General features: G+C 36.3%; 2 protein-coding genes across 8 annotated transcripts in view; both read left to right on the plus strand.

Moving 5' to 3' along the window:
- The window catches only part of LOC6642117 (fasciclin-3), a 90,981-nt gene that overhangs the window by 62,623 nt on the left and 13,881 nt on the right, over positions 1–14,477 (plus strand). The gene's annotated exons all lie outside the window — the stretch shown is intronic.
- On the plus strand, positions 12,043–13,084 carry LOC124460336 (trypsin-3). Of its 2 annotated transcripts, none has more exons than XM_047010906.1 (3): positions 12,043–12,286; positions 12,339–12,600; positions 12,660–13,084. In XM_047010906.1, exons 1-3 carry the CDS (start codon positions 12,072–12,074, stop codon positions 13,044–13,046), a joined length of 864 nt encoding a protein of 287 aa, XP_046866862.1. In that variant the 5' UTR covers positions 12,043–12,071; the 3' UTR covers positions 13,047–13,084. The 2 variants fall into 2 exon arrangements, with proteins under 2 accessions (XP_046866862.1, XP_046866863.1); XM_047010907.1 differs by having other exon boundaries at positions 12,242–12,276; positions 12,342–12,600.

Consider the following 14,477-nt stretch of genomic DNA (forward strand, 5'->3'; position numbering starts at 1 on the left):
TTAGACTAAGAAGCACTAAATATTTGAACAGTTTGTCTTAATTTTTTCATTTCATCAATTTTCATAATATTTTCCAGTTTCTCCGCTACTGATTTAGATAATTATTGGCCCAAAAGTTGCCGTCAATCGTAATCAATTTCTTGACTAATTTGTGATAAGCATTAAGCAAAATACGTTTCGGATTATCAGTCTTATAGACTGTATATCCCTTTTATTTGGGATATATTTAAATGAAAAGTGTAATTAAAAGCAAAGGGGGATCAACTTTAACAAGGAAGTGTGGGGGGGTGCAGCAGTGGTGACGTGTGTCCGTTACATGAATTTGAGGTGAGGGCGACAACAAATGTAATAGCATACCAACAGGCGCCGCTGCTACTTCACACCGTTGAAAGTTGACTGCCTGAGGTTAAGTTTACCTCACTGGGCCCATTTAACCTTTGTAAGTATGTATGTATGTGTGTGTTGTAGGTGTGTATGTGTATGCGTGTGTGTGTGTGTTTGTGTAGCTGTGCTTGTCGGCCAGGGGCAAACATAATTGAAGTCATAAATAACGAATTATGTTGTGAAAGTTGAGCCAGCGCCAGCAGAGGCAACAAAGATGGTTTGTTTAGTTCACGTTTTTTTTTTGTTGCTTTCTCCTAGTCCTGTGCCACACTAAAAGAAGTTGGGGGTGGGGGAGGGGGATGGTGCGAAGGGGGTTTTGCTTTGTCGTTGGGTCCAAGGCTAATTATGCAAACCTGGCAAGAAGCTACCCAAGATTTATTATGATGGAATAAGTTTTGCGGACAGCCAAAGAGAAGGGGGAGAAGGAGAAGGAGATGAGATGATGCCAGAGGATTGGAAGGCAGGGGAGATTACCTGGCAGACGACGCTCTAATTAAAAGCTCGACGCTTGGGGGCAGTTTTAATAAATGTTATGATTTTGTTTGACAGCCTTTAGGCACCAATCCGGACCATACTTTATCCTGTTTTAGTTTTATTTTAGTTTAACTTTGCAGTTTGCAGCCATTATGTAACATTGCCACCGAGGGCGTTGGGCGTTGGGCGGTGGGGGTGTGGCATTCGCTTTTTAAACAGCCATTCAGGCAAAGTGTTTTTAATTAATGCCTGACGCTTCCTTTTCGCAGCCCATTGAATGCCAATAATGCAAAAAAAAATGAAAAAAGAAAAAATGTGCATTAAATTGCAATTATGTTGTTGGAGCTACTCGCTACATTTGCTGACATGAAGTATTCTCTGCTTCAGCCTGATAAATGGCAAGGACTATATGTATATATGCTCTCATTCGGATCAGTCATTCAATGTTCTTTTGCTGTTGCTGTGTATATTAATGCTTTTTGTGTGTAAAATTCTACAGTTGAGACTGGTTGTAGTAGAATGTAAATGTTTCACCACAAAGTGCAAAGTGCATTAAAAATTCATTTCAATATTGCCTTGTATCTTGTTATTGTTATATGAACTTAACATTTGCATCAAAGCTCGACAAGTGCCAATAAGAAATATTCTTAATTTTCATCAATAAGATTAATATTTATCGTTATACTTTTTAAGCCAAGTGAAGTAATCAATTTCCAAGAAAGAATTGCTGGCAATGCAAATGGAATATTAATAAAAATCAACTAAATACCATAAAATACCGTTATAGTCTTATAGTTTATACCAAATTGTATTAGAACCAGTTTATGGATTTCAGAACATGTTTTGTTTTATTCATTGTTGATGTTTAAACTAGACTAGTTAAAGTATTTTACTTAAATAACCAATTAAATATTATGCAAAGTTGTTTTTTTTAAGCAAAAACAGTTAAGCTTATTGTTAGTACAAGGCCTTAAAAAAAATCATCTTGAAACTTACTAAAAATTAACAAGCAGGAATTAATCAGAATTTAATGGATTAATCATAATGGAGCTAAGAGTTTTCAAGTTGTCAATACTAAGTGTCAGTGATAGTCAGTATTGATAATACTGTCATAATAGTCCCATATTCGTTATTCTTGTCCATTCTTGAAAAATTTTTGGCTTTGAAAGAATAACAAAATACAATCAAATTTGAAAACCATTTTAACTAATTTATTCACTAACTGGGTGAGATGGTAAAACTTAAGGAAATGAGAAAATTTAAATTTTTGACTTTATTTGCAATATTTTTATCTACAAAAAATTAGTAATAATATTTCATCAATGCTTAAAGATAGTAAAATTTCATCTTGTAGCTACTGCAACTGTCCAATTTCAATTAATTTCCAGCTATAGCTTTCCCACTTATTTAAAAAGAAAATTCCTTTCTTTACAAACGTTAACTACCAAGTTAATTTAATACCCACTGTTAATCCATTAATAAATTTTCTTCATATTTATGGCAAATATTAATGGAATTTTATTTGCCATTTAAAGTTAATCTATGGAAAACTTTTGCTGTCGAATGGCAAGCAAACTTGTCATATAGTTGATAATTAATTATGGGCGACATTTTGCTGATTTCTGCATACCAAAAGTTGTCATCATGTTTTCGTTTCGTTTCCGTTTCCGTTATCGTTTGCTAGGAGATGCCAACTATTTCTTTTTCGGCTGGCAAATGAAAAGTTGCTGGCAACGAAATTACATTTTTCAACCCAATGTCATTAACCAGAAAGGAATATAGGGAAAGTCTGGGGCTACCTGCCCAGAAGACCCGCAGAAAGACGACATCGACAACGACAACAACAACAAAATCGACGTCGCTGCTGCTCATTTGCGTTGATTTCAAGCGGAAAACGTTTGTCGCAAAATTTCATTTCGTTTCGATTGACATTAATTAATGATTGTTTCGACTCACATACACACACATACACATTATATATTATATGGTTTATATATATATATGCATTGATTTACGTCCTTCTCGATTCCCTGGTCGCATTATTATGCTGGCACAGCAACAACTTCTACACAGAACCGAGTTACACCATCTGGAATCGCAGAACTTCGAGCCATTGCCCGTTGCCCATTGCCCATTGCCATTGCGATTCCTATTGCTATTGCTATTGCTATTGACAACGACAATTGCTCTGTCGGGTGTTAATGATGATGAGCTGTCCCTGTCGATAAACTCAAACCAGAGTCCTCCGCCTCTCGTTTTCTGTCTCTCTAGTCGGTTTGTGGTCTTGCTTTGGATTTCGTGCCAAGCTTCACTAATTGTCCGTCGAACCGTTTTTGGCTAGATGAAATATTTAATTATGGTTTTCGGTTTTGCTTCTACGAATTTGCTGCTTTGCCTGAACTTTGTTCCACAGCTTCTCCTGTTGGATTCCTAGTGTTTTGAGGCTTTTGCTTATCAATCAAATGGCAATTTGGTGATTAGCATCCAGCTCCAAGCTCATTAGCATGCAGCAGCAGCAACAGCAGGCAAAAACAATTGCCCAAAAGCCAAGTGACCCAAAGCAATTCCACTGAAAGCTCTCTCTCCTTCTCCTAATCCGTAACTACATATTATCTGTCGCCTAATCCAAGTAAGAGCCTTACTAACTACACTTAGTAACTTTGCTCAAGTTTACTAGTCAAGCGATTATCACTTCGATTACCTAACGAAAATCGTACAACATTCTTTGCATATTTCATGACCTTTGCCATGCGAAATTAAAATTCCACAAGCCACCAATGCATACGCAAACAAATATTCCTGTCAGTCGAGTCCTTTGAGTGCCACAAAAAAATAGACGAAAGTTAAGAGACATTAGAGGGAAGAAGTTTTTTGAGACCAGAAGACAGTTTGTATACTCTTTCAAATACATTATAACTGTAACCCAGAAAAGATTTTTTTGAAAAGATTCTTTTGAAAATTTATCTAATTCAATAGGTAAATTTTCCCTTAATACCTTCTTATATTGATTTTGATTCAATAACTTGTAAATTTCTAATTATTTAAATATCAATATCTAAAGAGGCAAATAAATCTCCTTTGATATGCCAATAGAATGAAACATAATATCCGTTTAAAAAGCAAAAATCGTTTCTTGAGTCTGACTAACTTAGTTTGATTTAAATACACTCAACAGTGAGACAAATATCTGTCCAAACAACTATGTAGAGTGCAATTTAAGTGTTTTGCTTGCAGGTGCAACAAATACACCCTACTCAGTCAGAGAAAGAATTCACGACACTAGAGAAATCAGTGCAAAAATTTAGCGCATTCCCCTCGCCATATTGAGAAGAGGGAATAGCACTTTTCGCTAAGCGTTGAGAATATTGCTGAGTAAATCCTTAAGGATTTCTGTGACTTGCTGCCGTCTTGCAATTTTTATGCCAAAGGATATTTCGCCAAGGGGTTTCTCTATGATTCTATGTGTAATAAATGCCAACGAATGTTACTCAATGCACTTTGATAACGAACGCTAAGACTATTGGTTTTTGTCCTGGAAATGATATAAAAACTGTCGAAAACACTCCTTAAAATATGGGTAATTCTCTGTTAGTGTATTTTCACTTCGCTGCGCTTGAGTTTTTTGTTTTGTCTGCATATCTTACTTATTGCTGTTGCTGTCTGCTTCTTGACTGTGTTGCATTTTGGGATGTTCATGAAGTTCTCCATAGCCATTTGCCTAATGCGTGAAAATGCAATGAGGAAATTTGCATAATTTTATATTAAAATGAAAGTTTTTCATTTAACAATTTCTAACGCTTTACATTTGATTGAGTTTTATGCCAGAGACGACTGCCAGCTGTGCATACAAGTGGCGGATGTCTCTTATGGCATGGCGAGGGGTGTGCCTCGAAAATTACCTAACCCAACGGGGGGTAGTTCACCCCAATTATGTCATTGCTGTGCAGAAATTTGAGCGCTATAAATTATAACAAAAGCAGAAACCAGATGGACAGACAGAGAGAGAGAGAGAGAGAGAGCAAGAGAAAAAAGAGGATCAAAAGAGAAACTGTCAGGCTTTGTAATTAGTTTGTTCATTTGGAAATTGAGACGTCAAGAGGGTCTCTGAGGCTTAACGCAGTAGCTACTTATGGCCAGATTTGTGAGCCACAAAAAACAAAAAGAGAATTGTTCATGCCTCGAGCAAACGTGTAAATGCATTTCTGTTTGTAATATTTCAACAAAAGAAACCAAATACAAACAGGTGTCTGACTTCTGCCAGTAATTTGAGTTGGTCAAATTCCAAAATCAGCTTCATTTACAATTCTACAATGTGGCTAATGATGAGCCACTGAAGTGGTTTCATTTTGCACAGCATTAACTATGCGCAGAGGCGAAGCTGCTAATGAAATCGATGGAAGCCTCTTGGAGTGAAATTTATAAAATCGACTAAAAGTTTTACGAATTTTTAATTAAAATAGTATTGATTTATCAATAATTGACTAATTGAAACATCCATCTAAGAAAATGTGGCTCAAGAAATATTCATATGCGGATAGTTATGTAAGATTTGTGGAAAGAAGATAGAAACACACTAATAAAAGGATTTTACTATTGAGAAACTACATCAAATAGTTCAGAGTTCAATTAGAAACTCAAAAGGCATCATTATCTTTATTTAAAATGACATTCTACAACATAGATTATTAAAATAAATCGACAGATTTAATAAGGCAGAAATATATATATAAAGTTATATACATACGATTAAGGCATGTAATGAAATATATAATTATAGACTTGCTAAGCCAAGAGATTCATCCTTTGATATGTAGAAGATTATATGCCATATATTTATATACTTTATCAGATAGACAGATGACCCAATCCTAACCTTCAATATCTCCCACAATTCACTACTGACACAATATGAAATGGAAATATAAAAATTTAATTAATCAGTGCAGAATGCGGGTTTTTAAATTATAGATGAAATGAGACTCAAGTTAAATTTTTGAAAAGTATGTCCGATATTTTCAGTCTGGGCGTCTTTTTCACCCTCAGCTTAGCTGTTAATTAGTACCTTCTAGTGCAACTTCTGTTTAACAGTCAAGCTGTGTTTACTCCCTAATGCCGGAAGAGCCTAATCCTCACTGAATAAGCGATCTTCTCGACCAGCTTAGCTCAGCTGGGCTCAAACAATTCAATTGGAAAAAGGCTGATGCCAATTTGGATTATATTGACGATCTCGCAACTAACGACTACCTGGAAAAATTGACCTTATAAGAGGGCCACTAGAGAGAAAGAGAGTGAGAGAGAGTGAGCTGAGAGCTAAGCTGAGATTCCATGATCACATTCATGATTTTTTTGTCGTTCTGGGTCTATGAATGGAACATATGTAACTGCCACATGGGCATTGTGCCACATAATGAATGTGTTTTTGGTTGCATTGAATATTTTGCGAGCATTCATTGTTCAAATTGCTTCCATTTGTCTATTTGAGAAGCGGATTTAGAATGAGTTTCTATATGCAACCCCTGGATGTTTCTTTCTCCCATTATGATGATGTTGCTCTGCCATAGACCATGGTGTACTTGATTTATTATTAAATCCGTACATGGTTATTAGTTTTTCAGAGGTAATAATTTCTCCAACATCATGCAAGATATATATGTAGGTACATACATATGCACCCCTGTGGCTTTTATTCTACTTGCTGGCAAACAAAATGCCTCATGGCACTCCTTTTGCCATTTCAACGCTAAATTTGATTTATATACATTTTATTATATTTGCTTTTCCCAAAAACCCAACCGAATTACCCAACCAAAAAGACTACCCTTAACCTTCCATAGCTGCGCAGGGCGCTAATGAATTCAAATGTGTGCGTAATTGAGTTATTAAAATTTCAGTGAGCAGCCAACGAACACATTGGCACTGAGGCTGAGACCCTTTTCTTTACTTTTTTTCGGTTTGGCAAGGTCGGAAAAGTATTTCATTTCCAAATGCTTCAAAGGCGTTCAAGCGAATTCTTTTTGTTTGTTGAGAAAAAAAAACCATTAAGACAAATAAAATAAATTAAATAAAAATGAATGCAATTTATGGTCAAGTGCGAAGCAATTTTATCCTTCAAGAGGAAATTTGTCAAGCGTTATGAAAATTACTAGCAGAGGAGTTTTTCACCTTAAAGCAAATGGCACAAAAATTTGTTTAATTATTCGGTTTAAAATAGAATGAAAAATGTTTATCAAATATTTGATTCAAAAATAAAGAGTTTTTGCACTTAAAAGTTAATGGTTATTTTATTTTTTAGATGGAGTCCGTATTTATTTATTATTTAATTTATTACCTAATCGGTGCTTTACCGTATAGTTAATAGCTGTACAACCCGATAATTAGTGGAAAAAAAGTTTTTAAAAACCACCTTAAAGTAGTATTTTCTTCCTTTGACTCGAAACGATTTGGTTAATATGTTGTAATTGAAATAAAGCCAGCAAAGTGAACAATGTCCTTGTTGTTTGACTATCAGTTTCTTAATTTACGAATTAAAGGAACGATTTTTTGCAATCATGATTCTCTTTGTAAATGTATATGCCAGAAATAACCATATCATAAAAAATCGCCACTATTAGTTACTCTCTGTCTGAAATTGTAATGTATACAAAAAGCTTAATATAGATATATTCAGGTATTTGGTGCATACAAAAAATACCTTTTGATATGAAATTCATTTTTTTAGTGGACTACCAAAAACTAAATGTTGGCTTCCATCCACCCATTACTTATCCTTTTCCACCAGGACTATTACACAGTGCTTTTTTTGCTTTACCATTTTTATACAATTTTCAAGCGATTTTCTTTCGTTTTTATTTCATTTACTCGGCTTTTTTTTGTATTCTTCGTTTGGCCAGTTACCCACAAACATTTCACAGTCAATAATTCCCCTTAAATACGCTGCTTAAATTATGCATCAATCGAAAAGCTCCCCAAACACCAACAACAACAGAAGAAAAAAAAAATAAACTCGGCTAACTAAAAGTGAAAAATGTTCCCTTCACCCCATCATTTCAGCCCTCTTTAACCGAAATATGTGAGAATTACTTTTTATTTCGATTTTGGTGATTGCTGTTGTTGTTGTTGGTGTTGCTGTTGCTTTATCGGTAAATTGTGCAGAGCATTTTTTTCTTCTTGTGTATGCGAAATGTGTGTTCATTTGCCATTGCATCAATTGGCGCCACAATTTTTGGTTTGGCAATTTTTTATGGGCCATTTAAAGAGCGCCATGGGAATGCCACAGGACTCTTTGGATTCTCCCCGGCAATCAGACAAAGGAGGGAAGGTAAAGGCAAAGGAGCGACCATGGTCTGGATTGGGGCATAAACTATGCTTGGATTATTTGCAGAGTGAATGGAATAAATGGAGGCGGCCAAACAAATATTACCCTTGCATTTTTCATATAATTCGATGCGGCGGCTCTTACCCATTTGTGTTTTTTTTTTTCCACTCTCTCTCACTTGTGCAAATATTTTGCAATCAAACTGTGTGTTTGAAGGGCCAGAAACCAGGGCAAAAAAGAGGGTTCAAAAAAATCTATATAATAATTTCGCGTGCGCTTGATTTTCACGGCACTTCTAATTCTCAAGTGCGGAAGGGTAGCGCGACTCGGCATTTTATGTGCGTATATTAAAACCCATAATTTGGCTTAATAGTTTTTGCAATTACCCAAAGGGTTGCACACAAACACACAGAGAACCTTCTGCCAGCAAAGGCTAAGATAGTGAGAGAGAGAGAGAGGGGGGTGACAGGAAGCGTAGCAATTTGACAGGAAGTTGCCCATGGAGGCGCGACTAAGAGGTGGAGTTGAAGGAAGGATGAAGGAGGAGGGTAACAAATGAGCAGACCCTTTATGCGTGAAATGTGCCAGAACATTTGTCATATTCCTATATGATTAAACCAACGGGGCAGTGGGCCAGGCGGGGAGGGACGGCACAGAGTATCGCGACATGTCAATTATAAATTTATTAGGTAGCCCTGTTCAAGTAATTATTGACTTTACAATACAACACAGCTGCCAGGAAGATGTATTCATGAGATATTCGAATTGAATTATCATCAAGCTGAGAGAGCAAATTTCAAAAGAAGAAAATATTGAAAATATCTGCAAATAATTGCTCTTGACATTCACGAAATTCAATGTAAAGTTGTTTTATCTTTCTATCAAATTACAAATTATCCAAAGATCAAAGAACTAAAACTTCATGAATTACATGAGTTCAAAACAGTCTAAGTGACTTAGTGTAAACTAAGCGATACAGAAATATATATACATAGGTCTAAGAAGGTTCCTTATACCTTTTAAAGCAGATCCTTCCCTATCAGTCCTTAACAGTCCTTTTGAATGAATCAATATTCAATTCAGTTCAATTATACGTAAGTTCTCTTTAAAAGTTACACATAAATACCTTAAAGTTCTCATTTTATGGAGTCTTTAAAAGGCCAATAATTATTTCTAAATAAATTAACGCAAGATGCCAGCAACAACGATTCTCTTTAAATTGAACGAAATGAAATTTACAGTCATCAGACACTCCCCGGAGGGCTTGTCAACACCAATTGGGATCAATAGCCTCCAACCAGATATATGTATAATGCTTTCGCCCAATTTGCCCGCCCCTCAAAATACAAATATATATGTACCTACATATATTATGTACTTTCTTTTTTGTTGTTTATACAATTCCACCTACAGAAAAGAGGCAAATAATTAATTGATATTGTCGCAACAAACATAAAATTAATGTCAATTTCGTTACATTGTGCGTGTTTGTTTGGAGCTGTGGCGTTCAGGGGGAACTTTGTGTGGGTGTGGGGGAGGGGAGTGTGCGCCGCTTTTTGATTTGCAGTCATTTGTCAAATTTTTGCAATTTTCCCCCACTCACTCTGTCTCGCTTCTAGCACTCCATCCTTCCTTCCTCTGGCAATGCTCATAAATTATGAGACCGAAAAACCGCAGATCAATTTATTTCATGGCCAAGACGTACTCGACATTCTCCCCACTAATGCTAGGCAGATAGGCCCCGCCCCTTTCCAAGTGTCCTGTGCCCTGTCAACAGAGTCCTGTAAAAACAATTAAAACCCACTCCTAGTTCAGACAGTCATCAAATTGGAGGCGAGCCGGGGACTGACTTGTATTTACCTTTGGTTCTGATTTGGTTAACAAAAAACCGCCCAGACAAAAATGTATTTCCCCTTCTCCCCATGCTCTTTTTTTCTGTGATAAATGTTGTGCCAAACGTAGGCGACATTTGGTGGCTAGCCAAGCAACCTAAAAGTAGGCAGCGCTTTTTTCCTCCTTCTTTTTTGTTTGACTTTGCTTTTCAGACATTCCTTTTTTTTTTGTTTACATATATTAATAATAACTGTCATTTTATTCCAAAACTGCGGTTTATTTTTTTATTTTTTCTCACTGTACTGTCTTTCATTGCCTCATCCCTTTAATTTGTTTTCCTTTTGATATATTTCATACTCTGTAAAAAAGATGAAAAAAAAGGACGAAGAGGGAATGGAGGTACAGTCTAGGGCATAAGGTGTGGCCAAGAAGCGCGTGTATATAAAAATTATGTTAATGAATTCTGCCTGAGATGTCTGACTGAGTTGGCAGCAAGACTCAGACCTCCCCCCCACAGTGTGAGTGTCTCGCAGTTAATGGTATGCAGAATCGGGTATAATAGACTAGACAATCTCTACTTATATATAAGTGCAAGGTTTATCTTTTTGCTCCACTTATTTAAAAATCAAAAGGAGTTTTCAAATATAAATTCAATCAGCAGTTGGTTTCGATTCGAGAGTATATTTGATACCTCTTCCTTTTAGACTTTTACATGAATGTCTTAAGTTATTCTAGAGTATTTTGTGGTCGTTATCCAAATGTCCTTCAACTTTCCTTTAACTTGTTGTTTTGTCTGCTCTGTTCATGGCATTTTGCATGCGTGTGCGTCTTTCGTATTTTCTTTCTTTATTTTTTTGTATTTTTTTTTCTGGGTACATTAAATTAGGAAACGTGTGTGAAAATAAGTGAAGAAGAGGATTTGCCAGTTTATTGCCATCTTTTTTTTTTTGGAATATGTTTTTCGTTTTGGCCAGACTAGCAGACTAGATAAAGTAAATTGCTTTTGAAAGGGTTAAACAGCTAAGCAGAGGGCAATAAAGTGCTTTAAGTTGTAAAGTGGATATATGCTTGTGTAATATATATGACGACTATATAGGATGTTGATGACTATTTGTACACGTTAATGCCAGTTCACTGAAATTGGCGCAATTAATTTGTACACAAAATTGTGAATTTGCAACCTGCTGTTGCATAAAATAAATTGCTATTGCAATTCAACATTTACGAGAATTTATGATGGAGAATGTGCCACAAAATTTATCACATGTCCGAAAGATGACTCCAGTCTAACATCTCTCTCTCTCTTTCCCTCTCTCTTGCTCTATGTGTGTGACCTTCTCGGATTCACTTGGATTCTCCACATCTGGCAAATCATTTTGGCATATTGCATAATGAGCCATATTTGCATAAATTTCTCGATAAGTCTGAGTAAGAGAGTCACCTACAGCTAAAGCTGCCTTAGTACTCTCAGTATCCTTTCTGGCTTACTTCTTCCATGTCATTCCTTGCGGGGGGAACTTTCCTGCGTTTCCTTAAGCATTTTCTGCCCGTTGGCCAGTCAGTGCATTAATTATGTTAATAATTCTTGAGGCTTTAATAAGCATTTGCCATTCTCTCTGCGGCAGTTGCATGTGTCTGTTGTGTGTGTATTGTGTGTGTGTGTGCACTGTCAACCTTCCTTAAATATGCACACTCCTCACCACTTCTAGGAGTAGCATGTAGTCGCTGCCGACTTCGTTGTCGTTGTCTTCATTGTTTCTTGTGTTCTCCAGAATGTAGACAGCTACTTGATGACATTGTCAGGTAATTACAATAAGACGCTTATAAGCTCATCGAATTTTGCCAAGTAGCAAACACAGATTGACTCAAGAGAAACACAGAGAGAGGAAACCAATCAGACACATAGACAGATTCAAAGTGACTTAAGAGCACTTAATACTTTTCTTGAGAACACTTTTTACACTTTCATTGTTTAATTATTTAACTAAGAACCGATCTGTATGACCAAGATAGGCAGTTCACTTATCTAACTTTTTCTGACTTAAATGTCAGATTACACTTTAAAATGTTAAACACAATCTTCACAATGTGTTCTACCCAGTTGATGCTGTTTTTACTATCTCTTTCATGGATTACTGGCGTTTGCCAAGATAATTTGGAGTCTCATCTAGTATCATTGCGTACCCTACGCCATATAAATACTCCCGGAGATAATCACTTCTGTACAGGAATAATACTAACTGAAGTGCATATTCTCACATCGGCGCACTGTATTACAGAGTAACTAGTTAAATAAACAATATGGGGACTAATTTTCGATCTTTATCTTTAGCAGTAGAGGTTTAATGGTAGATAAAAGGCGGTTAATAATAGCCAAGAATCTTAGCCCTATTGGAGATGAGGATCTTATAAGAGTGGACAAAATGGTTGTATATCCTCTATATGAAAGGAATAAACAAGATGATGTGGCTATAATTAAACTAACTAAATCATTGAAAATTGATCAGAAGTTTATAGAAAAAGCGAAAATTGGACGAAATGATTTGAAAATAGATGCAGATTGCTATAGTGTAGGATGGAGAAGTTTTATAGGAGTAAGTTTCAGCGGTATTTCAATTCTTAGGCCTAATTTAATGGGAGTAATCTCTTATAGAAACGTAAACCAATGAGTAAATGGCTTTATGCTGTGAAAGTAAAGTTGTATCGCTTTTGCCAGTGCCTACAAACGGACGAGAAGCGGAGTAGTGATATTGACATGGATGCAATGGATTATCTTATCTGTGTTAACAGCACCGAATCGGATTCCTGTTTAACCGATTTCGGTGGCCCTATTTTCTGCGAGAATCAGCTTTATGGCCTAACACTAGGCAATGCCAAGTGCCTGAACTCCTCTGTTCCAATTTTCTTTACCTATGTGCCTTATTACAATGGATGGATCAATAAGATGATAACGTCATCCCAGGCAACCAGACAAACAGCAGCGGCTTCATTGCCAATTTTGATTGTCTTTCTTTTGGGCAACTTTCACTTTGGAAAATGAAAATGCAAGATGAAAATTGGCAGCAGCCAAATAACCAACCATTCTCTTTCTGCGATTTATGCTGCCGATTAGTGAAATTAAGTGCTCAATCATATGCCATAGTCAGAGAGCCCTTTCTTCTGCTGACTTTCTCTAAAGACAAACTAGTCAAAAATTGCCAAAAAGGCTGCACCTTATGCCATGTACCATGTGTGGCAAATGGTGAGCCAGACAAAATTTTCCTTCCTTTATTTTGTCCACCAATTTGAGCTTTAACACTTTTCTCTTTGGGTATAAATCACAGATATTTGTGGATATTTTTTCTCTCTCTCTCTCACCCCCTCTCTTTATTCTTTATATACATTAAACTTGATTCATTAGTGCTCGTAAATAATACCAATAATAATAATAGAAAAGTAAAAGGCCGCGACACGGCAATTTGATGTAACAACCAATCATTATTAATAGCCAAGCCAAGCCAAAAAAAGAGCTTCAACAAAATTGCACACACGCGATAATATCAAGGGAGAGGAGAAGTGGAGAGGAGAAATCACTGTGGCTAAAAAAAAACATGTAACAAGTTTCATTTAATTCATTTTGGAGTGACTTCAAAGCTCAAGCCATTGTTCCCCTTTCTCCGTCCCACACCTCCGATGGAGAGACGACCGACTTCCCATTGCCATAAATCAACAATAATTATCGCTTTTTGCCTGCAGCAGGTAAAAGCCGGTAGAAGAGAGTAGCAACAAAAGTTGATAAATCGACGCTGATAAATTGAAAATTACAAAAGAGGACTACAATGATGCAATAATTCCAAATAGGGTGACCATTAAATACATCGACTTTTTTCTCGAGATAAAAGCGACACACCAATTAGATGTAATACTTCATATCTAAAATCTCAACAGAAGATGAATTTAGACTCTGCCATAGACAAAACACTTTTCAAACTGTTCTCTTATTCACTTTGAAACCCTTCACACTTAATTGACTTTACTATTTGATTAAATTTCCTGCGGACTTACATTTTAAACAAATTTGCTGCAAATTTCCTGCCACTGTGCGCTGTCGATGCAGAAACTTTGGATGTGGAAATTTGTGTCGATGCGGCAAAGTAAAAATCAAATATCAAGAACTAAAAATAAAATTCAAGTAAAAATCACGTCTCACATAAAAGACGCTAACGTGGTCAAATGGAAGCAATAATCATGGCCAGAGGAGAAGGAGAAGGAGAAGGAGGAGTCACTTGTATGGAAACGGAGGCGTGGCAAAGATAGCAAAGTAGATTTTTATTGAGGGGCCTTAAATTAAATCTATTGTACATTTTTATAAAGAGAAGAAAGTGAAGTGAAACGATTTCAAACACACACACACACACACTTACTGAGAGTCTCACATGGTCTGTGTCTTTGGGACAGACTTTAAGTTGAAAACCCATGACCACTGAACTGG

Source organism: Drosophila willistoni, assembly GCF_018902025.1.
Source record: "Drosophila willistoni isolate 14030-0811.24 chromosome 2R unlocalized genomic scaffold, UCI_dwil_1.1 Seg167, whole genome shotgun sequence".
Classification (NCBI taxonomy): domain Eukaryota; kingdom Metazoa; phylum Arthropoda; class Insecta; order Diptera; family Drosophilidae; genus Drosophila; species Drosophila willistoni.